The sequence below is a fragment of the Drosophila gunungcola genome, chromosome 3R, assembly GCF_025200985.1.
Source record: "Drosophila gunungcola strain Sukarami chromosome 3R, Dgunungcola_SK_2, whole genome shotgun sequence".
NCBI classification, from domain to species: Eukaryota; Metazoa; Arthropoda; class Insecta; order Diptera; family Drosophilidae; genus Drosophila; species Drosophila gunungcola.
In genome coordinates this window covers 14,599,539-14,624,782 of record NC_069139.1, presented here as the reverse complement: position 1 = coordinate 14,624,782, position 25,244 = coordinate 14,599,539, and the positions used below count along the sequence as shown (strand labels likewise).

The 25,244-nt window shown below is 39.8% G+C and overlaps 1 protein-coding gene across 13 annotated transcripts in view; it reads left to right on the top strand.

The window, feature by feature from the left end:
• The window catches only part of LOC128256804 (neuroligin 4-like), a 42,888-nt gene that overhangs the window by 14,875 nt on the left and 2,769 nt on the right, over positions 1 to 25,244 (top strand). For 11 of the 13 annotated variants that reach the window (XM_052987500.1, XM_052987518.1, XM_052987482.1 and 8 more), the window contains exons 10-13: positions 1,031 to 1,345; positions 7,625 to 8,134; positions 8,647 to 9,282; positions 19,451 to 19,970. In XM_052987500.1, the coding sequence (XP_052843460.1) occupies positions 1,031 to 1,345; positions 7,625 to 8,134; positions 8,647 to 9,282; positions 19,451 to 19,929 (1,940 nt within the window). In that variant the 3' untranslated portion in view covers positions 19,930 to 19,970. The remainder of the gene's footprint in view (positions 1 to 1,030; positions 1,346 to 7,624; positions 8,135 to 8,646; positions 9,283 to 19,450; positions 19,971 to 25,244) is intronic. The other 2 variants (XM_052987544.1, XM_052987536.1) reach the window with 2 other exon arrangements.

The following is a 25,244-nucleotide window of genomic DNA, read 5'->3' as shown; positions in this document are numbered from 1 at the left end:
CCCCAAAGGTGTGCAGTATTTATGTGGATTTCGGATTTGCACTTGCGATTGATGATTGCAGGTGGAAAGGTCCTTCGATCGGCAATCATATTTTCTTGTGAATGCCCATTCCCCCTGTGGACGAGGACTAAGAGTTCAAAGGTGTGTGAAAACTTTGTGAATTCTTGTCAGTTATTTATAAATACATATGTAGAGATGTGAGGGAGTGATATACTCATTCCCCTGTTTACTCTCGAAAGAAGTAGGCTACGATGCTTCATTTTTTTGTGGCTCTGCTCTTCAAAGAAATCGTCTTCACTTGGCTACACTCAGAAAAAATTAAATAAAAAATAAATGAATTTAATAAACTTTATGCAATAGTAATATATAAAACTTAATAAACATCTAATCAAAACATTAAATTTTGTATTATAAAATATTTGTATTCATATTAGATATACAGATAAAATTATTTTATTTATATTTTTGTTAAATAAACATGTCTATTAGCTTGATATACTATTTTAAATTTATGATATTAAATATAAAATGAAACTTGCAAACTATTTTGGCTGATAGCACAAGCCATTATTTTATTAATTCTCTATTTATCTGTAAAGTATTTTCTCGTAGTGCAGAGGGCGGGATCCTAGCAGGAAAAGCTGGGGGCATCAAAAATTAAACAGTTATGTCGCTTTCACCCCGCCAAAGTAAACAAGACATCAGGTCTCCGAACTGTGGGTGTAGTTCTATAACCTGTGGACGGAGGAGGTCTAACCTCAATTGAGCCAAGTGTCTGTCGCTCACCTTTTTGGCATGCAAATGACACGAAAGTGGCCCAAAAGCAGTGGCAACGGCCAAATGGAATAGTTTAGCATTAGAGCTATTTGCATGCATGTTTCGTGTGCGGATGAGTGTGTGTTTTGGTATCTGTCACATGGAAATGAAAATGAAGATGTTTACACTAGCCCGCCCCTATGTTTTTCCGGCCTGCTGGCGGAAGCACCCATCTCTCATACCCATACTCACCGGAATACTCTTTATATTCTAGGAATGAAGCCGCGCATTAAGAATCACTTTCGGGCCCATCAACTCTCGATTTGGCTGCGTCTGATACCGGAGCTCCATCGCGCCGGAATGGAGGATGTGATAGCCCGGCACAATCTGTTCCGCAATCACGACGATATGGACCTGTACGAGGGACCCGTTAAACCGGATCCGTTTGGCATATCCTCAGCCGGCGGAGCGACCGGCTCTACATCCTCGTCCTCCGCGTCATCGCGCCTCCTGCTCATCGATGAGCAATTGATGATGAAGAAGGGACGCGGTCTGAATGCCACCGCCTATTTAAACGGCATATTGGGCGGTAAGTAGAGCACCCCACCCCACCCCAAGACAAACACACTGACACACCGCAGTCGTAAGGTCGCTGCGGCTTGTCACTGTCACTTAAATACCAACAAAAAAAAAAACAAATAAGCCGGCTCAAAACGGCAAACCGAGCCCAAAGGAATAATGCCTATCGCCTTTGTAGATTGTATTTCGGTCTCGTCCCTTTTTGCCATTTTCACAGTCTGCAGTTGTCGTTTAATACGGTTGACAAAGGCCGAGACAAAATGACACTTGACTGGCCCTTGGGCTCGACTTATTTAATTGCAGATTCTGAATAGGTCTGACAATTTAAACCAGTGGAAAACTCCTTTCGATTTATGCTTTAACACTTTGTTACCTATTTATGTTGAATAATTTTTATGGTAATTTTAGGTCGTTTAGCACAAGTGAGTGCTGTCCAAAGGTCCAAAATTCCAGTTTCTTTTATTCTCTGGTTACAAAAAGTATTACTTGTACGCCAAGTACCCGCATAGATAAACAAACTATTTAGTGCAAAAACGGAAATGATAAGTAGGCAAATGTTTTGTTTCTTGTTGAAGTTAATTCACTCAAGGGGATAGGACTTCTTGATATGACTTAAATTTTTAAACTCAATAACATTTAATCCCATCAAATCAAATTTTGTGCACATCATATCTACTTTTCTTAGCTGACCTCAATTATTTTGGCAAAACCATTCAGTTTTTTCCAATATTACTCATACGCCACGTATGTTGCTCTTTGAGATCGAAAGTCAAACATTTAGGATAGTTTGCACATGTGCGCATTTGTTTAATAACTAGACGGAAAGTGAAATATATTCTACATCGCCATATGCGGTCCCTCTCGAATAAAACCAAATTCAGAGGAGCAAACTCGTTCTATTTATTTGGCTCCACCCATTTTTCTCGAAAGGTTTGTTTGTTGGCGAGTGAGTTGAAAATCAACACTTTCGGAAGCAAAGATTTCTGTTTACTCTTGATGTTGGCCTCGGCCTAGTCAGTGTTTACTTCACTTTGTGGTCTGGCAAGTTAAATTGCAAAGTTGGCATTTTTGCGGGGCTGAGGCCTCAACTCTACCGAGTCCCCAGTCCCCAGTCCCAATCCGATTCCCAGCCATTCAGTCCCTGGCATGACATTTCCATTTGACCCAGCCCCGAACTTGGACCTCCAGCTGGGGCTCTGGTTATTGAAATTGCGTCCTGCCCGGGATACGGTTTGGCTTTTGAATTTATATTGTGTCGAGTGCTGACTTTTGGAAATGCACTCAACTGTAATCTCTATAAGCATTAAGTGTGTGTAACCTTTTTTCAAATCTTCCCTTTCCTTTTATTTCCCGCTCCAGCTGTCTGTGGCATGAATTTCTCGTTTACATTTACCCGACTGCCAGGAGGTGGGTTGGAATAAAAGAGGGTCGTCTGTCTAAGATGCCACAAATGTAAATAGCGCATAATTTTAATGCACTTGCCTCCCCATTTGGCCGTTCCCTCGTTTTCAGATGGGAAGTCATTAAACCAGTTTATGTAAAACTCGTTGGCGGAAACTTTTTCAACACTTACTCTAAATTAAGAGCAAACTTTGCTGCTTGTTTTTTCCTCGTTTTCTTTATGTTGCTGCAATTTTTAATAAACTGTCCCCCCAGCTGGGGCAACTGCAGCTGCTTTTCTCTGGCTGCGGGAGAATGGGGAAATCCAACTCAAACATCAAATGCTTATGTGCAACGGCTGTGGGGGCGGGCTCTTGCCTCGTGGGCGTGTCCTTGTTTCAAGCCATGGCAACTGCTTCCACTTCGTTCCACCGACGCTGGCTTATCTCAAAGTCAAAACTAAGACAGTCAATTTCAGGCGAAACTTTCTACTTTCCCCCAGCTAAGTCTCTAAATGCCTCAACCCTCATCTGTTTCCCGCTTCTTGCTAAGTTGGCCAATGCAAAATGCATTAGCTCACGGGGGCAGAGACGTGGACGGGGCGTGGCAGTTGAGAACGCTTTCGCTTGGCAAAGTCGGGTAAATTAGAAAATATTGAAATGTTGACATTGGCCGGAAGAAAGTTGGAGCAATCGTGCTTTCATTTCTCAAATTTCATTTAAATTTATTTTAAGCTTTAATATAATTGCTTAAATTGCTTAAATGTTTTTTTATTAAATAACCATTTAATTTTTATCTTGGGAAAGTAACAATTGTTAATTGATAATTTTAAAAGACTGTTTCAATGGAAACAAATATGTCCAAAAACACTTTAACAGCAATTCTGATTTAATGATAACCTTACATAAGTTAATGTTAGGCTTGAAGGACTAGAAAACTATTTAAACAACTAGTATCCTTTGTTTTGAGCTTATAACGTAAAAAAAACGGAAAATTATAACATATATTTCTTTTTTTAGGTACAAATTGGTTTTTAATATTAAATAACCCACTAAAACGACGATGATTAATATGAAACAAAATTAAATTTAGTTCAATTTGGTAGTTCGGTTTTCGCAGACAAACACCTAATCTGTGACCCAAACAAACAAGCTGGGGAAAGGATGGAGGTCAAAGTGCGACTTCTGGTGGCTAATGTAGAATGCTGATGAGAGAAAAGTGTTGGACCACAGACAACAAATGTTCATTTCAATTAGTGCAGGGGCCAGAAATGCTGCAAAACTAAATCCGACCATCAAAACAAACTTGCAAGCCGGTCAGGGCCAAAAAATACAAAACGCAGATGGAGATGGGACTGAAGAGCGGTAGATAAAAGCGAACTGGAGTGGGCAAAAAGTGGAAATAGAAGATGATAAAATGCCTGAAATGCGACAAACAGCTGTCAGGTTGACAGCCGACGAGGACGCACCCAGGCCACAAAAAACACCCAGCACTAGCTGGGAAATTTGGTGATGAGTGGGTGGGAAATGTCGGAAAATCACAGGAGATCGGATATCCACCGAAAAACCCCAGACTAGCTGCGAGGCAGCGACCGAGTCACAGTGTCATATGGACTCGACATACTTTGACATGCTTTTCATTTAAGCGTTGACTTTGCCAACTGTGCCGCCTTGTCTTGTCTTTCCCCAGATTTCCCTAGCTTTTCCCCCGTCACACCTCCTTTTCCCCTGTCATCGCTGTCGTCACCACCTCAGCCATTGGTTATACAACGTGGCCAGAACGGGGTGGCAGAGATATGTAAGTAAAAGCCAAAAAATCCGCAAGCCAAACGAACAAGTTTCCCGAAAACACAGCAGCCGCAACAAAATATAAATCTAAAAACGTGCAAAACAAAAAGATGGCAAAAATTTATGGAAACAACTTTTCCGCAAGAAGTTTAAGTCGGTGAAGTGCTTGGATTTCTATTTTTCATGGTTACTGTTTTTTTGCCCAGGTTCTGACGGAATCGTCAAGTAACTTTTTGGCGAAGGAGGTTCAGATGAGATAGATTTCTCGGGTCTTTACATGTATATATACAATTCCTGCTAATATGTGTAGGTAATAATTATTAAAATTTTTTCCCTTAACGACATTTATATCGAAACACTGTCTGACTTAAGTTCGGATATATGGGAAATCCTCTCAATAATTAGGGCTACTTTAAGAGACTTACGTTGTTAGCCCAGCTATCCTTCCTAACTCATTTCCAATCCCACTGAGTACGCTTTCAATCCGTCTTGCTGAGCTTTGGTTACCAGTTTTCCAAAACAGAACAGAACAGAAGAAAAAAACAAACAAACCACATCCTACGGTACACACACAAAAGTCAACTCTGTGCTACTTTGCCTGACCTGGATTCCAGGGAAAATGGAAATAGAAAAGAAAACCAGGCAGGATTCGGCTCACCTGAGTTATTTGGCAAAGAGATGGAGATAAAGCAACATGTGGAAGCAGACTTAGCCGAAAGCCTACTGAGAAAATCCTTCGCCATTTCGCCCTCTGATCATTTGCATAATTCCTGCGATTCCTTTTTTTGGGGAAGCTGGGCTGATTAAGCTGGGAAATGTCAAACTATCAGTGAAAATTGAAATGGTTCACTTAATAAATGCCAGAGTCTCCTTCGCAGGATGGCAGCCTCGGCTGATGCCGTTGTCCCGGCTAATATCTAATTTATGCAAGGACATTTCGGCCTCAAATATTTTTCGCTTTGGTGGCACAAAAAGCAGCCAGGGCTTTCGGTTTGATTTTATGGCTTGGGGTTGCTCTACTTCTTCTTATTATTTTTTTGTTGTTTTATTTTTTTCTTGTGATTCCACTAATTAAAGCCACATTAAGCATTGCTTTTTCCCCCTGCCATTTGGTTATCTGTCTGCTTCAAGCTGGAGCCATGTGTCCTCGTAACATAATTATCTGAAGTCCTTGAACGCAAGCGGCCCTTGGAAAAGCGAAATGAAAATGAGAGTACAAATAAAAAAGGAATTAAAAATAAGAGGGAATTGGGGAAAATGGCAAATGCTGCACACCAACTGAAAAGTATTTGTACTTGCAAAATTAAATGCAAAATGGGGCGGAATGATAAAGAGCTTAGTGGCCGGGGTCGAATCTGCTGATGGGGGGATCACAATTTATCTGTTTATGCAATTTAGCAAAAGGGTTGTCCACCCCCACACACACACCCAAACACGCACACAAACACAGAGTGAGGAAAAAAGGGTCTTAAGCATTTTCCTGAGTGAACTCAAGTGACAGGTTGAGAGTTTTTGAGCCCGAGAGCGGCCGCCCTTGCCATCATGATTGATGGACAAAGTTGGTGAGAAATTATTATGTATAGATAGGGGCTAATTCCAAATTGGATTCCCTGGCAAGCCCACAAAAACTTTGAGAGAGAGCTCACCTGATGCTTTTCCGACCAAACAATCTTGAGTAAATTAAATGCCACACTTGAATGAAAATTGAAAAACCCCTCACACAAAGCAGTAAGTGGCTGAAAGGCGGCTGCAAATCTTCACACGATTATTGACACCCGACTTGGGTGGCAGTGGCATATGGACCCACTTTCCCTCCTATTTGCCGATTATTACGAGAGATTTATTTGGGAAATATTTATGCAAAATACGTGCATAAGTCTTTAATCTTGAGCCAAGGAACTTTGGCGAAATTGTTTGATATGCAGAAAATTGAAAGACAAAACTTTGCAGACAAACAGCTAGAGCACAGACACACGGCATTCATTTACCCACACTTGATACAAAACAATGCCAAGTGTAGGAAACACTTGGGGGGACTGCAGAATACAATGCCGGGAAGCTTCCAGCACAATGACAAATACATTTTCAAGGGGAGCGAGGCCAGGCTTCAAAGGCTGCTAGAAACCCATTTGTTTTCTCAGACATTTGCGCTTCCAACTCCTTCAGTCTCTTTCGAATACCTTGGCAAACACAATGGCGGCCAAGTGGAGCGCAAAATATTCCTGCGCTCTTATAGGAAATGGGAATAACTCAGTCCTCTGGACATTCGAGACAAAGGAGCTAAAGACGGAAAGGATTGTAACACAGAAGAGCCTAAGCCCAGCTAATCCGAAAGCATTTCTTACTCAAATATTGTACAGCATTGGAGTTTAACTAACTTTTATTGAATTAACCTGTATAGAAATGATTTATGACTTTCATTATATTTTCAAAACAAATCTGCTTTAATATCTTAAATAAATTTTCTGTTTAATTGACACCAACATAACAAACAGTTATATATTTGAACAAACAGTTTTATTCAAACAACAAAAATGTTGCCAAAAGTCCAAATGCATTAGATATTTACACAAATTGTAAATTTTCGGCTGTTGTTTATTAATTATCTCTGTTTCAGTTTTTGCTTATAAGGTAAAACTAGACAGAAATTTAATATCAAGCTAATGTGTTTAATGACATGTATATGGAATTAGCTGTCTACTTTTGTTTTACTATGTACCAGAAATATAATACTTTCAATTCACGTTCATTATTTCCAGTTTTGTTGAAGCCTGAAACTATTTTACAGGCATTATTTAGAACTACAAGTTGGCTGCAGGCAAAACTTGCTTTTTGTTATATGCTAAGCAAACTATGTTGTGTTTAATTAAATATCAATATTGAATCTCTGCAAATTGACTTGAAGGATGTGTGCTCAACATTAAAGTGTGTCACAGGATACGAAACATAAACAATATTGTGTCCTCGATCACCCCTTCGCCCCAAATGAATAATTTGCCCGCCAGTGGGCATTACTCATCCGACCCGTGAACCGCCTGTCGACCCCCAGAGAGCAAAATGAACTACAGCCAGTCCACGGAGATTAATATGCAACCCACTTCTCGTTTCTTTCGCAATTGCAGTTACCACCGTTGAGCCGAACAACATGTATACGACCTGTATACCCATCGGAGGAAATTACTCGGGCGGCGGAGGTGTTTTTGCACCCACTACTCTGGCCAACGCCTCGTCGGATACCTTGGCCTCCGGTTTCGAGGCGGCCGGCTATGCGGCCTATTCGACAGCTCTCAGTGTAACGATTGCCATCGGCTGCAGCCTGCTGATACTCAATGTGCTGATTTTCGCCGGCGTCTACTATCAGCGGGATAAGACGCGCCTAGAGGTGAAGACCCTGCAGAAGCAGTACCAGCAGCGCAGTCTGCACCAGCAGGTGCCCTACCCACCGGAGCCCATCAAGCACGCCCACTACCACATGGGTCACTCGCAGAGCTCGGCCAACGTGATCGTGGACGTGGAGAGCCATCAGGACCAGGCCGGCCAGGCGGCAATGCTGCTCCAAGCTGCGGCGGCGGCGGCAGCGGCTGCGGCCAACGATGTAAAGCCGCCACCACCGCACATCTGCTCAAATACAGGTGGGTGGGGCTAGCCTAACACAATGACCCATTATACTGGCCATACCAGAACGTAATTCTAAGACTTAAAGCTTTAATAAATGTTTATGTATCTTATTAGATAGATCTTTCCATAGTTAAATTCATTGCCTAAAAATAAAAAGTAGTTCAAAGGATTTTTATTTGTTCCCTTATCAATAATTATACATAAATATTATTATATAATTTATTTTTTAACAATTTTGAAAAAGAAGTTTGAATGTCTAAACCTCAGACTTTATTGTTTAAGTTAACAACTTAACAATGACAAGCCCAAAAACTAAGCAACTGTTATTATTAATAGTAGAGTTAAATAAGATAATTACACCTTTTAATGAAGTACAAATGGTTTGGTTTAATAGTTAAAAAACCTTTAAATTAAATATTTTTTAAACTAGTTATTTCTGTGGCCCCCTCGTGTAGAGTCTTTTCTTACATTTATTATTTTAAATAAAACTTGCTTTAATAACAGTATTTCTTCAAATCTTCTACAGGTATGCAGCAGCAGCAGCAGCAGCAAGTGGGTGGCGGCAGTGGTGGGGCACTAAATAACGGTGGCATCGAGGGGTCAAAGGTGACCACAGACAACCTGGGCAGCGTCACCTACAGCACCAGCTCCAAACAGCAGCAGCAACATCAGCACCAGCAGCAGCAACAGCAGCAACGTGAGCACATGCAAATCAAGGGAATGACCGGCACGCAAACCTTTGGCCGAGGGGGCGTCTCTGGTTCAGGGGGCGTGGCTGGAGGAGGAGGAGGAGGTGGAGGCGGAGGCGGAGGCGGCGGTTCCGCTTCCGCTGGCGCCTCCGTGGTGGTGTCCGGCAGCAGTGTGAGCTACAATCCCGGCATGATGACGCTGCCCAAGTCGGGCGGACTTCATCACGCAGCCACTTTGAACTATGCGCGCAACACGGCCGCCCTGAATTTGGCAGGTGGCGGAACTGCCCTCGTGGACAGTCGCGGCAATGTGCTGCTCACTAGCACCGCAGTGGGACCAGGATTGGGCGGAGGTGGTGGTGGTGGTGGCGGTGCAGGTGGTGTCGGAGGAGGAGGATCCAACAGCAGTGATTGCATGACCCTGCCACGCAATCTCAGTCTGGCGGCCGCAGGACGACACAATCCCACGACAGGTGAGTACCACACAATACATTTAAGCGCAACTCAAAGTCGCTGCAGAGCCAAAGAAATTGGATTTTAAGCTTGCCAAAGTTGCAAGTTTGGTTTACGCTCTCACCGCAGAATCGAGAAAGCAGCAATATTGCGGGCAGGCAGCAATCAAGCTGAAATGTGATAAGATTTCATTTCATTATGAAGTGCTTGTTTCCCCTTCTCTCGTATCTCTTACCTCGTACCTCGTGTCTCGTACCTCACTTATCGATTCCCTGTTTCTGCGTTTCTGCAAGTCTGCTTATTCGATTTCAAGCAAATGAATTCGAGATTGAAAAGCTTTTGTGCGAGCTCACACTTGGCAAGCTGCAAATTGTAAAATACAGTTTGCATTACAATCAGACGGAAACTTTGATGCGGTTGGGAATAAGAGTTTATTGCGTGCCATATAAGTTGGATGAGATGGAATGGGATAAATAATATTTTTACTTTGGCGCAGCAAATATATTGAATAACATTTTTAGTAACAACTTACAGTCTGTCAAAGGTTGAAGATTAATTCAATTTTAATGTCGATTTCCAAGAGGATAACTTATTAGTTCTGTTTTTTTTTTTTTGTCGATTAGGCTAAGGGCAAAGAAATGTTTCAATTTATAAGTTAAATACATTTGTTTTCTTTTTCAATTTAGTTTATTATAGTATTTATTTGGTTGACTACTAATGTATGGAAAAAAGGCCCAAGACCGCTCTTTAAGTCCTTAAATCCAAACAATGGGTTAATGGATGGCTAAAGTTTTCCCCAAACCGAAAGTCAGAAAAAGAGCGACGAGCATGACATTGGAATGTTGGACCTGTCACGTGGTGTACACCCACATACACATAAATTTCCTGCTAAATCATCCCAAACAAACGAAAATATTGCTTAATCAAATTGAATGACCTTCGTGCCAAAAGGTCTGACGGCGCAAAAAAAAAACGCCATAGGCAACAAAAAACGAGAATGTCCGCGTGAAAATTGAAATTGTTCTAATCAGCCGCCGAGGAGGTTGTTTCGCTCTGGTTTCATTTTTTTTTTCTGGGCCGGCTAACACGTGTTATTGAATCATTGGAAAGGAAAAACGAAGCACCAAGATGAAAAACCAGAAGAGGACCGGGAAAAACATTTACGCTTCGCTGGGGTTCAACGGACTTTTGACTTTTGACCACACCGAAACACAGACACCGAACAGGGCAAACAAGGCGAACCGTAATCCCGGTTTGTGGACTTGGTCTGAAGCGGAAATTGTTGTACAAATTATGCTCCACTGATTGCCAAGGTTTGTAGTGTGTTTCCCTGCTCTCCTTGCAACTTCTGTTGCCTGATGAGCTGTTAAATGCGAGAGGAGGCGGCAGGGTGCTCCATCCATCGCCCAGCTATTGACAGTTTCTACCAGCCATCACGCAATAAAGTCGTTATGGGCCACTTCAAGAAATATGCCCCGTCTAATAAATCTCCAATATAAATGGCAAATAAAATAAAGATTCGTTTTGCGATTGTATCCTTCTGCTGCATTCAGCCCCATTACTGTTTTCCAAGTCACGACATGATTTTTATGATAAGATTTTCAATTTCAATCGGCAGACAAATGTAACGATAACGATAAAAGAAAATCTACAGTTCTACCCATAAAGGTAGCGCCAGCCGTAAAACAAGTGGATAGCCACGATAACCGTGAAGCGTATTAGGCCAATAAAAAAATCGCATAAAACTGTTGGTTTTAGTTTAGCATAATAAAATGTAAACATTAACCCCGCTAGCTGTGTAAAACTGGTGGGGCATGCGGTAACCCCACAATCCTTGCATGTGGAATTATGGGAATATTATTGCGGGTCCCGCACTGCAAAGCCCAAAACAATTTCTGCTCTTGGCCAATGTCGCTGGCATATTTGTTCGTAAATACATTTTTAGCCATCGATGGCGATAAAAAAAAAAAACGATGAGGTGACCAGGTCGGCAAACTTCAATTGTTTTTTCAAATAACAAAACTGTTGTTTCTGTTCAATTCATTCCTGAACCTGACAGATGAGGGAACACGATTTAATTTTTCCCAAAATAAATTAGGGTTGAGCGTTGATAATACCAAAAACAAACACATTTTAGTATGGGTTTGACAGATAATTTATACAAAAATAAATTGAGGGACATTTTTTGGCGGAATTTAAAATTGAAACCGATGTTCGGAGACAAATTGAATTTATGCATTTTGATTAGAAAATATATATTTTTATTCTGCTGAACATATTCAATTTTCTCTTTAGGATTTATCAATATTCACAAAACTATTTTGGTTGACTTTTAAATTCTGTAATGTGCAATATAAAAGTAACCAAAAACTAAAATAGTTTTTGTAACATTTGCGGTCAAAAAATAAAATTCATTTTGGATTTTTATTAATTTAACAGCTACATTCAAATAGTAAAAAGCTTAAATTAAATTGAAATATATATAAAATTTTATTTGCTTACAAAAACTAAGCTCGCTACATAGCTACTAAAACTTATTCCAGTGACCAACTAGAATTTGTTAAGAGTGAGAACTAAAATTTATTTAATCAAACATTTTACTTTATTTCCCACTTTTGGCCTACTTCAGTCAAAAACCTTCAGTTAAAACCAATTTTCATAGACGAAAAATTCTTGGGAGTCAAATTTGTAGCTACTTGAGCAGGTTTATGCACTTCTATTTTGTCAGCATTCTAATTGCTGGTCGATGACGAAGAAATGGTGAAAAATACAGATAGTAACAGAAGAAAAGAATGAGCGAAATACATATTTTCCATTGGTTTGGCAGGTCTGAGTGCATTCTTTTTCGTTTTTTGTATAGAATATTTTGTTGCTGATTTAATTTTACGCTCGCGACTCTACGGAAGCGGAAATTCGAAGTGGTTAAATAGGATGGTGGGCGTGCCACTCGACGAGGTTTTCGCTGATTATGATGATGATAATGATGTCGCGCCATCAGGTGGCGACGTTGTCGGAAGTGGCGAGTGTTTCTGTGCTGGCATTTTGAGCGCTCTTTGCATTATTTATAATTATTGCGAATTTTCATATAATTATGCGTGGGCGCATATTTTCAGCGTCTCCCCTGCTGCTTAATTTTCCTTCCCGACTCTCAGCTCTGCATGTATTTTGGATTTTTTTTTCTCTGGCAGTTATTTATTTAAGCAGCAAATTTTTCTTTCCGGCGGCAACGAGACTATAAATATTAAAGTCAACGGTAGTTTGTGTCTTGGCGAGAATCCTTGTGTAATTAATGTTTGTTCTGAGATTTTTGCTGGCTGGCCGTTCGCCTGAGGCACTCAAGTGGCACATTACAGTCCTTGTTGTTGCTGTAACTTCCTCTTACTTTTGTGTTTGTAAAGGCCTGTGGATTATGTGAGTTTGCTGACATTGTTGAACGGCACTTAAATGCCTCATTAGGTTAAGTTGCTCTCACTTAAATTTGTTTTTGTCGGTATATTGGTAAAATAATTCATAACTTAATTGGAAGCAATTTTAATTCAGATTTGATTTAAATTCAATGTTCTGGCAGGAACTGTATATCCAGAAAGAGAAAACAAAGGTTTTTAGTACAATCGATTAAAGACAAACAAAATGACTTTAAAATCAATGACGTGCACTGCTATTATTATTAAAAAGGCTTTTTGTATCAGGAAAACTTAATATTTCGAATACAACATAATCAAGAGAAAACTTTGTCGATTAAGCAATATAGCATAAATTTTATTCAGCTCTACAAAATAATAATACAAGTATTAAGTACTTACCTTTTCCCATTCGCTCATAAATCATAGGAAAAGCTTCATACAAACAATTTACACACACACAAGCTAAGCGTTCAATTTACGGATTTGCAAAGTGAATTGGAAAATGTGTTGGCAACTTTTGGGGCAGTGGAATGCCGCCGTATTATGTTGGCGTAAAAGGGAAACTTTGTTTGGCAAAAAATTTGATTAGAGAGAGACTTAAAACTAAGCTGGCCTCATGCATACATGTATGAATGGGAACTGGAAACTTCGACATGTTCAATCGATAAAAATCCTTAGTCAGCCTTTTTAGGGCCTTAATCATTTTTGATATATATATATATTTTTTTTACTTTTGTGCAATGGGCTTTGAGCTCTTTGAAGCCAGCGTTAAGCACTCAAAGTGGGGCTACTTTATGTTTGCTTTTTTCCTAGTGGCAGTTTTCAATTTATTCAGATTTATACTTAGCATAGAGAACTTTTGGCGGATGAGCGCATCTGTGGAGCTAAAATAAAAGAGCCAAAATCCGACAAAAGAAAAAAAAGAAAAAAAAGGGAGAGTGAGGCGGAAAAAAATCAACAAAATTGAGTAAAAACAATGAAGCGTAAACGATTTTTGCTGACATGTGTGGGGGGGTGCAGCAGCATAAATATAATAAAAATAAGGCAGAAAACAAAAGGCAAACGCGAGTTGCCTGTTAAGCACCCCAAAAAGGTCCAAAATAATATATGATGGGTGGTAAAGTATAGAGAGGAGCCAAAAGCACCTTATCCGTGACGTGACATGATTGTCATCCACATTGTCAACGGCAGGCAACCGCAGAACAACAGTTCCCTTGGCCGCCGGGACATAAACAGCTTCATACAAATGTTATTATTGAAATTTCAGCAGAAAAAACAGGACAAACAGGAAAAAACCCCAGAGGAAAGAGAGTGCAAAAAGTGTTCATCACACATACGCCGTGTGTACGCAACGGAAAATGACAAAAAATGATGAAAAATCTATTTGCAAACCAGCCCAGCCAGCCAACCCCAGCTCTGACCATATTTCTGCCCCATGCCAACAGCATATGTTTGCCGTTTGTCGTTTGTACTCGAAATCCCGACCAGAAACTGGTGCCTCGATGGGAAACAGACCAAACCAAACATTATTCGAAGCCATCGATGCCGTCACATTGTGTGCGGTTTTCTCCCCACATATACTCGTATATGTATTTCCCTCTTTGTTTACGATTCCCCTTCTTTGGTTTTATTATTTCGTCTAGGCTTTGACGATTTTCCCCAAAATGATAGACGCTTGCCAACTCCGGGCACACGAATAATACATACCCCCCTTCCGCGCCGGAAATTCCCTCATCGAAAATAGTTGGCGCACTTTTTTCCATTTGCCCTTTTGTTGTTGTGCATTGCGCACATAGTTAGATAAGACAATATTATTTTATTGCCTTGGACTTGGAGATTTCCGGTGGGGATCTAGTATCACTGTTAGTGGTCAGTTGTTTTGCCCTAGGCAAAGGGTCGCATATAAGGACAGTACTGCAGGAAAAATTGGTGGGAAAAATATATTTTGAGTCTGGGGGGATTGTTGGTAAAGGCAGGGAGAGGCGCCTTTTTATTTAGCCTTTGGGTTTCACCGTTATTATACGAAAATGGTTGAAATGGTTTTATTTGCAACATATTTGAAATCATTCATAAAGATTTTGAATACTATTCCATGATAAAAATGTAAAGTTTTTCTCTTTGAAAGCTAATTTTAGATTATAAGGATGATGAGTTTATGGATATATTTAATACTATTTTATCTTTTTTTAAACTATCTATATATTTAAAAATATTTTGCACATTAATTAAGTTATTAAATCATTTTTAAGATAAAACGATTCTTAAAAATCAAAAAGGCAATAAAAACCGTCTTATTTTCAAGAACTAAGTTCAAAATTTTTTTTGATTTCATTTACACATACAAAAAAAACAAAAAGCTAAATTTATTAGGACTTATTTGGTATATGTTCCTTCCATCATTTAAAATTCTAGTCTCAAAGCAAATACTGTAATTAAAATCTCCCTCTGGTAATTAAAATTACATTTTGGAGGCTGCAAACTCATTTCAACCAGCTTTCAATGCGAAAGCAAATGATTTTATTGTTGCCGGAAGTTGAAGAACCTTTTTCCGCTGGCCATTTGTCATCAATCAATTAGAAGCGTTTCCCCTGTCAAATGTGTCAAACTATTGCATAAACTAACATTAACCCAGGCACAACTATGACCGGCTGGATGGCTAATAAATTTTGCAGACTCGCCAGCGCTGGGCCAACATAAATCTACATGGCCAGCAACTCGTACATATTTCATTGGTGCGCTTCGCCTCAATTTCCCGCTCGAGTTTGCCCCTACATGAGTGTTGCTGGGTTTCATTTCCTTGGCACTTCCTTGCACACTCCCATGTAATACTTTCCCTTTTTTAATATGCTCATTCAATTTACTTGCGCCGGCTCCCGACTGCTCCTCGATTATTGATGACATGACAAACAAGGTACGATTTCCGCCCGGCGTCCCATCGACGAAGTTCGAGAATCATTTTTCTTTCAGCTCGATTGTATTTGTGTGCGCATTAACTTCATTTTGCAATCATGCGCGCCATAAATCCAATTTAATTGTCCTGCTCACTCACACACATACACACACACACACAAAAGCACAGCCATAGTGCACAGATACAAATACGAAAACACACGCATGAGCTGCTTGAGTGCACGGCGGCGTATACCTAATTTTTGCTCGTTCGTGCGCTCGATTCCGCTTCCGCGCAACTTCTAACTCAATGCTAAATAGAAGCACATAAATTTCCGTTCACCACCCGCCCCCTCGATATCCGGTCTGATTTCTTCGGATTGCATTTTGAAAAATAGATTTTTTATACTGTTGCTCCTTTGCTTCTTTATCTACCTGTCTCTGTTTCTGTTTCTGTCTGCGTCTATCTCTGTCCCCCATTGATTTACAACGCACAATTTCGTACCTTCTGCGCAAAACGGTCGAGCTTCAGGTCCAGTCCAGTTGGAGTCGCTCGTTGTGATTTATGTTTGATTGAAATGCTCTAAATTGTATGCTAATCTGGACTTTGACACAAAGCTCATTTGTTGTTGCCCCCGCACTCTGCTGTCCCTATTGCTATTGCAATCGCAATCGCATTTAAATGTTGTGCTTGGCTTTTGGCAGTTTGCCTAAGCGCTTGCTAATTTGAAAACCATTTCGGTTTCGAGCGGCTATCAAGGGGTTGCTACTTCGAATGCTCAAGTAATTTGTCAGGCTTTTGGGTTCTCCATTTTGATTCGAAATAATTTGCCCCGCTTGGGTGTGAACCCAAAATGAATGTGTTGCAGGCAAACGAACTCTTAATTGCCAAGGAATGTTTTGGAGATATTTGGTAATGTAACTTTTATTATGGTTTAAAACTGTATTGAGATTTGTCAATTATTTGGTCATTTATTTCGATGTGTGGCCGAAATCGCTTTAGACTTCAGTTTAGATTTTATCAATTTATACTTGTTTAATAAAGATTGAAGATATATTTCGTTTAAAAGATGTCACACTAACAATTGCAGAAAACACAAGCCTTCCATAATCACGTAGCACCCATCACAAGTTGATGTGATTGCAGACATTATGTGCAGCTGGTTGGGCGCGGTTGGCTCACAGTCTCTTGGCCATTAATTTTAGCGGATCCCATTCCAACAATTTCCTGTCGCATGCCCTGCTAAGTATGCTATATAGTTTTTTTTAATAAGTCCCACAACTGTCAACCGCGTGGGGAAACAGCTGAAATTCAGCAATAAATTGCCGTGAGTGAGTCAGACTAGGGCACGCTTCATTAATGCGACAAGCATGGGGGTGACTGTACAACACCCCTTCACCCCTTCACCCCTTGACCCATGACCCTCCAGCCCTAACTGGTCACAAACAACCAGCACAATTGGCTGCACTTGTGTGTCCATTTAGTTGGGCGAACAAAACCCACAATATGCACATAGCCGAGTGGTTGCACTCACGCCCCCACCGCCCCTTGACCCCTCAACCACCTAACCCCTTAACCCCTTAACCACCCACTGACCAGTGGCTCCTCATGTCCGTGTGGTTAAGTGAGCGCCGTGCGGCTGACGTTTCTGTTTTATTTTGGCCTTTTTTGAGTTATGCGCCGCATTTCCGGTCTTGTCATTTCATACTAATCAACATCCGTTGAGCGGAATTCGGGCCAAGCACTTTGGACTGCATTATTTCGCGGCTTTATGTTCGGGGAAGCCCCGATATTGGGGGTAATATTTTCTGACCCGCATTATAGGCATTTGTTGCAGCATTTGCATTGTAATTGCAACAGTGCGTATAAGTGATGTGCATATAAATTAGATTTGCTTCGCTGCGGCGGGTTCTCGGTTGGGCAAAAAGTCCAACTATGGAAATTGAAAATTTATTGCAAACCCCCTGGCCAGCGTTCGGTTAATGTTTCGGGTGTGGGTGAGTCTGTGGTTAGGCCTGGCTTTCATTACAAATTACGCATACGCACCGTTGTTAATTTCATATTCATAAATGATGGCCGCACTCCCTGGGGAAATTGCATGAAGCACTCCAGCTCTGCGGTCCTTTATGCCACAGGTCCTCTTTGTATGCGAGTGTGTGTGAGTATTATTTATTTCCATGAAAAAAAAAAAAAAAATGGTTAAATTATGCCTCAGTTGAGGCCTTCTTTCACTCGTCTTTGAACTCTGCCCCACCAAGCTTTGTGGCAAATCTCCGCTTTGGTCTACTCCAACTAGCCAAAGCCAGGGAACATAATCTGGTACATTTGAGTCTGAATGCTCTCTTAGGTCCAGTCCATTTGGCCACTTGACTGGCCCGAAAGCGGAGCTGGCCATCAAATCCCCAGAAAGTCCTAGCCATAAACATAAAAACCAAAAGGGCACAATTCTCCACTGGTCCGCTCGACCATCGAGTACTTTGTTGAATTAAACCTCTAATTAGTGAAAGCTGTTCTTGGCCGGGATTAAAGGTTGCTCAGGGACATCTTGATTTTGTAATGAAAATGGCTTTGAATTTTTAAAAGATTTGCTTATAAGATGGGGCTCAGAAAAGCTGCCTTGATTAAAAATATTCATTAAGCTTCCAGCTTAGGCAAAGGCAAGAGGGTTCCTTAATTTTACAAGCTAAGCCAGAGGAAGTTATGGATTAAGGAAATTTGTAAGGGTACATAATTCTCTCAGCAAATCATTAAGGTTAATAAACTCTGACGGAATTATAAAAAGTTTTCTGGAACAGGAAATTATTTCAGTCAAAGAGCAGTAGTTTTTTTTTAATTTATTAGAAATATTTCGATTTTCATTGCTCAACTTTTCTTTTTTATGTAAGCTCTTGCTGTGGCATCTATACATTGGAACTTTTTGCATTATTAAAAAAACTGTTATACAAACACTTTATAAAACTCATTCCGGACGAATTCACCTTTTGAATTTTAGCTGCATCAAAATTTCAAATCTTACCAGGATTTGATTGCTCCTTTTTGCTTCATGACAGTTAGCACTTGCCCGTTACCAACTTCAGTTTATATTACATGACACGACATTCCAGTCGGAGCAGTCTGCTCTTTTAGTGCCGACTCACCAATAAAACTGCATTGTGTCTATAGAACCCAGGCAAACAAATTAGTTCTGCCCAGACACACACTCTGGAGCGAAAACGGGGCACTCCGGGCGTTTGGGGGGCATCAAAATATTAGACGCGTCAATAGCTGGCACATTTTGCACGCTTTGCACTTTGAAGGCAATCGGGGCGACAAGTTGAACGACATCGAATGCTGAAAAGGGCTTGGGGGTAGGGTAGTATGCCAATTCAATAGAACAAAAAGTGCAACCAACTCTGATGAACGCGCACTCTCTGTTGGACGAAGGATGTGGAAGTGGATGTGGATGTGGATGATATGGGAATGTGTGTTTAATGGTTGACATTGTTGTTTACAAATTGACTTTTTGTTGGTGCTGCTGCTGCTGCTCGTCAATAAACATTTGCCTGATAACATGCCAACATATGCATAACGTGCGTAAGTAGCTTACATGCCCATACCGTCAATGCTTCTAAGCACTGCAAAAAAATGTCATCAAAGTTGCCAAAAACTAATAAAATAAGAAAGCAACTTATTAGATTTAAAATTTGTTTTTATTTAATATCAAATCAATTCAACATCTTTAATTTAAAATTCCGCAAGAATTTCTTGATGGTTTTTTATTAAAGTTACATGGTATACAAAGTTAAAGTTTAGGAAAAGGATCAGAAATTCATTAGGAACTAAATTAATTAAACATTTAAATGTTTCAAAGACAATCCAAACTGATTTTGTTTTGTTTTTTTATTTTCTGTGCAGCAGAGCTGCAGCAATATCAACAGCAACAGCAGTCAAGCAAACATCAGGCAAATGGAGCTGTCCTCACTGGCATACAGTCGCATCACATACGCGGACCACGCCCACCGCTCCGCACCGCCTCATCGACGACAACGAACAGCAGCAGCAATAACTCTGCGATGGGCGTGGCCGTGGGCGGGACCGGCGGCGGCGGCGGTGTCAACATGCTGCTGGACCAAACGCCATCCGGCGGCAGCAGCAGCAGCGGCGTGAGCAGCGCTCCCAGCTCCTCGAAGGGCCATCACACCCACTCGCACTCCCACGCCGCCCACCTGGTCCACTCGCACGGCGACGGCCTTGTCCTGACCTCCGCCTCGCCTCTGGGCGGGCAGCAGCAGCTGCAGCAGCATCCGCAGCAGCATCCGCAGCAGCATCAGCATCCGCAGCAGCAGCAACAGCAGCAAGTTCCGCAGGCGGCCATGGACGAGATGCGCGTCTGATAGGTATCGGTCTTTGAGTTGGACTTATAGTCATCAACGGGGTAAGTCTTCTTTATATACATAATTTTATTATGTTTATTTTGCATACACATTAAAATATATTATGGTCAAGAACTGCTATTTTCTTTTCATTTTTTTTCTGAAAGACTTATTTAGTCTGAAATTGAAAATAAGTTTATAAGCTATGATCTCGTAATTTGTATTTAAGAAAAAAAACTGTTTAAAATTAAATTGGACTACATCCGTAAATTTGTTAAGCACTTCTAAAAAAGAGGCCAATTATTTTTGTACTGCCTTGACTTTTAATCTGTTTTAATAGTTTTTAAACAAAGTTGCTCTTTTAATGGATTTTAATATTTATCTACACTAACAAAGTAAAACTTTAACATCTGCAAAAAAAGTAACGTTTTGTAATTGGAGAATTATTTGAAACCTTTATCAAATAGCTTTGGTAAAAATGTATTAGTTAAATTAATTAACTTTAAGATTTGAATAACTAAGTTTAAGGGAAACCACAATATTGTTGATTGAAATCTAAGAGTTTTGTATCAATCATTTAATTTTGAAACGTGGGAATTTAGTTTAATTTTTTTCCAAAAGTTGTTCAGTCACTATCTTGAAGATCTGTTCTTGTATGCCTTGAATCCTTCTCCAAGTTGAACACTATATCATTTTGCTCTGAGCAGCTCTCACCTTCGTCCTTCTCCTCATCATCATCCTGCTCCTTCTCATCATCCTTCTCCTCTTCATTCTTTAAACGCGAAATACTCAGGGGGTTGTCGGTAAACTCGTATGAAATTTCTCCAAACGAATTTATTTCGCATATTCATACAGATAATATTTGCTTTTCATTTCGCGTATTATGCCAAAGCGTAGTCCAACTTCCAATTCTTTGGTGTAATATTTGGGACGCCACGTGGAGTTCAGGGTGGTCAAGACGAACTCCAGGATATCCTCCCAATCTGTCGGTGGGTCAAGCTTCTTTAAGGCAAATGTGAGGTAGTGCGATATAGTGCGGTTCTCCATTTCTGATTTTTTTTTGTACTTCTAAAGAGACATTAAATACAAACGAATATTGACAGCAAATTCGTACAACTGTTGCATTTACTTTAAATCAATTCCGTTCTTACTGAATTTCTTTAAAATAATGTTCTTGCATTTCCCCTGGCCAAATAATGACAAAAATGCTGAACCCTTTAGAGAGCCGAAAAAAATGTAAAGGTCATGACGGGACATCCCAAAAAGGTAAAATAAAATATCTGCGCACACAGGCTCTGATCAAGAATAACAAACGGCATGTCAAACATGCGACAGCAAAAAATTCTGGCTCTTTATTTGATAAAAAAAAGTGAACAAATAAAGCATAAATATGCATGAAAAACCCGAAACATAGCCGAGTTCATGGTTCAAGGTGGACTCAAATGTCGCAGCCACTGGTATGGAGAAATTCTCAAAAGTGGGCGGAAAAAAGACTGAGTGGCTTTAATGGGAACTTTTACGCAGTACAAAAAACAAGTTACTACAAGTAAATATATAGAGGAAATAAAGCCAGACCAGAGGGGAGTGAAATTATAAACGAAATTAAAAATGAAACCACCAGACTAAGCCATAACAAGTGGCAAGGTGCAAGGCAATTTGCGGCATGCAACTTGAAACCGAGCACCCAACTAATTTATGAGCCCAATGTCGGACACTGGAAATTCGAGCTAAGCCAAATTAAAACTGCAATGTGGCCAGTAAAAAAACTTAAAAATTGCATTAGCTAGAGCCAAGCTAGGTAACTATAACTGAGCCCCATTTCCATTGCTGTCAACTCAAAAGGAAAGTCGAAAAACCAAGCAATTATTTTGGCACAACACCTGAGTTAAAGGTAAGCCCATTCTACGGAAAAGAACACTGGACTTTCTGGAATTTATGCTTATATTAACACTAACTGAAAAATGTGGTTCGCTTATTCAAAGTAAATACAAGTGGTAAGTGTAAATAAATTTACACTTAATTCCCTAAGTGATGCCAGTGAAGTCAACCAAATTAAATAATACTGGTGGCAGTATTATTTCATATGGGGAAACGATTTAAATCCAGGGTTGATACAATAAAAAGTTTTAAAAATATATGGAATATTAATTAAAGTGCAATCTAAAGATAATTTATCAACGTTGTTCTGTTTCTGACAGGCTTTAATAAAGTGGAAACATGGAGGAAGATTGGCTTAAAGATTTAAAAATTCAAGCAATACAAATAAAAATCAGGGTTGATACAATAAAAAGTTTTACAATTATAACGAATACTATTTAATGCTTAATCTAAAGACAATTTTAAATGTTGCTCTGTGTCTGACAGACTTTAAAAAATTTGAAACATGAGGAAAGATTGCTTTAAGCTTGTGAAAATCAAGCAAATGGATTGCAATACAATTTATTTATTAAACCCCCTACGTTGGTAGCCTTTTTCGCCCACCGACATGGAACCGGCTGAAAAGATCAAGCCACTCACAGAACATTTTATCACCTACTTTGCTGCCCACTCGCAGCCACTTTTACATGAGCTCGTGTATGTGGGTGTGTGTCGGTCAGGACACTATTTCACCTGGCGTACAATTAAATTTGCATTTCCTTCCTTTTTGTTTAACCCACGCTGCCTGCACAGCCTCCGCCTTGGTTTGCTTAACTTTTAGCTGATTAACATTTCTGCGCTGTGCTCTTGGCGCGGTGGAAAATGCAATTTTCCCTTCCAACTGAAGTGAAAGGGGGCACAGGGCAAATGGCAACTTTTATGTAAATTTACACCCCCAAACACGCACACACACTCGCCCAAAGGGGGCGTGTCGAAGTGTGTATGTGTTAAAAGCGCAATAAACATTAATTTCACATTCTTTTTCCTTAAGCCACTCCACTGGCTTGTGCTTCTTACACTTTGCTTAAGTTTCCTCTGGTACTCAGTTTTCTTTTCGACTTATTTAAATTATGATCAAAAGGTTGGAAATTGGGGGGATAAAAACCAACAAAATTTAGCATAGCCGACCCAGACAATTTCTTTGATTGTATTGCGTAAAGCAACGCAACCAGAGGCTACACTTTAAGAAGCATCATTTGAAAGTTAAACAAATTATTATGCAGATTTCCGAATATGCAAATTACTCACATTTAATCACTAGGCAAATTTTAGAATTCCAATTAATTTGGGCAGCAAACATAAATAATTTCAATTTACTTGCTTAAATGTCTGCTCAATTGAAGTGACCGTCTAACGCATTGCCAAGCAATTAAGTCAACAAATGGCCAAAAATGCATCTTAAGTTTCTAATCAATTACAGCTCCTCGTTACTTTTTAAGTGCGGTTACCTTAGTTGTGTTTAGGTAGGACTTATTAAGCAAACAGAATATTTACTGCGGCTTTCTGTTGCAAAATGTGGCGTGAACTTTATAAAATTCTTTGCTAAAATTACATGAACAAGCTAACAGTATAAAGTAGAATCCGTTCACACACTAATTCTCGCAAAGGATTGTGTGTAATTAGCGCGAAACTTGCAAGTTGCATTAGGCACCCAAGAGCTGGGAGTTAAGTATATAATTTAGCTTTTAGCTACAGGACCCGCACATTATATGGGTTAAATTTTGTTATGAATTAATGAGTTCATAGCGGCATAGTGGCAATGTTCCCGGAAATACCAACTCTCAATGTGCTTCAAATTTTTATGAACTACCTATATAACAAGCTTGACCATGTTAAAACGGAAGCACTGTTTGTTTACATTTCAATTTATTTTATATATTTAAACATAAGCCTCTTTTAAATTTCGTTACGGTTTTATATTTAAATCTTTGAATTTAAAATTGTTATATTTTATTCTGACTATATTCTTGATAAGTCTTTTCTCTTTTAAAGCAAAATATTAATTAATTAAATTAAAATTTATTCTTTGCGCTTATAATTCAACTATAAATTTGTTGGTTATTTCATTTATATTTTTTAGTGCTTAATATTATCATTTTTCAATTTATTTCAATAATTTTTAAAATTTAATATTGATTATCTACAGAGTCTCTTTTGAAATGCCTATTATGAAGCTCCAACACCTTAAAGGTATAATGCAGTAAAAATAATATTTTTAATTACCAACTATTTCCCCATTTTAAATTTATAACAATGAGTGTGCCAATTTTCAACACTTGACTGATGTATATTATTTCTGGGGGAATTTTATACGCGTCAGTTGCCCCGATGGATAGACTCAGTCTCCCTGCTTTTCTCCTGCGGAGCCAGTTGTCCCCCTTTAGCAGTACAAGATATGCAAAGTGGCTGCACAAACATGCGCGTAATACGTTAATGATGGTCTCTGGCTTTTTCCCCCCACCAAAACTTCCCATCGTACCCTTTTTTTAGCCGTAACTTGCACACATTGTAGCAGCGATTTGCATTACGCGCATTACTCAGTTCACTCATTTTGCCGGGGCTTCTTTTCCTTTAGTTTTTGGTATCTTGCAAGTAGAAGGTCTAAGCTGCAGAGCAGCAGCACCCCCTGAAAACCACTCACGCCCCTTCAACGACCCCAGTCAACAAGCTGCGCCAAATTGTGCGCTCAACTGTGCAGCAGCCTTGCCGACCCACCACCCCCCTTAACCTTTTCCATCCTAGCCACCCTAGCCACCATAGCCACCCAACACCAAGCACCACCAACCACCCACGATGGCCAAAGAGCTGGCAAAACAAAAGGCAGCCGCGCATTTTTCGCAACTGCACTTTACTTTGCACTTTTCGCTTTCTTTGCATAAATTCTCGCCCACCCGAGTTTACTGTACTGCTAAAATGGGTACGCATAGCGAAAAAAAAAGAAAACAAATTGGCAGAAAATTGTCACGCGAATAGACCGGAAGATATCCTATATTTCTTCAACCTTCATAGTGATCTTGAGAATTAATAAAGCTATATAAATAAACAAAATCATTTATTTGTTTCTGCTTTTAGATTATTTTAAATATTTAACTTATCAATATTATAGTTTCTTTATTTTCCTTCAGTTCCAATTGCCATCTGTTTGTCTGTTGATGTTTCATTTTGAAAGAAAAAAATGACATTAAATACTTTGTAAACATCTTATTTCTATGCAAACTCCTAACGCATAGCACCCTCCGAATTCCTGTGTACCCAGTATAAAAACACAAACAGTGGTAGTTGAAGAAAAAATTGAAGAAGAGAACTTAGGAAAAAAGGAGGAAGCTGAATAAATATGGCATGCAGCTGCTGCAGAAGATTTCCCGCTGAATTTTAAACTAAACACAAAAGCATAATGGAAAAATAGAAAGCGCCAGCAG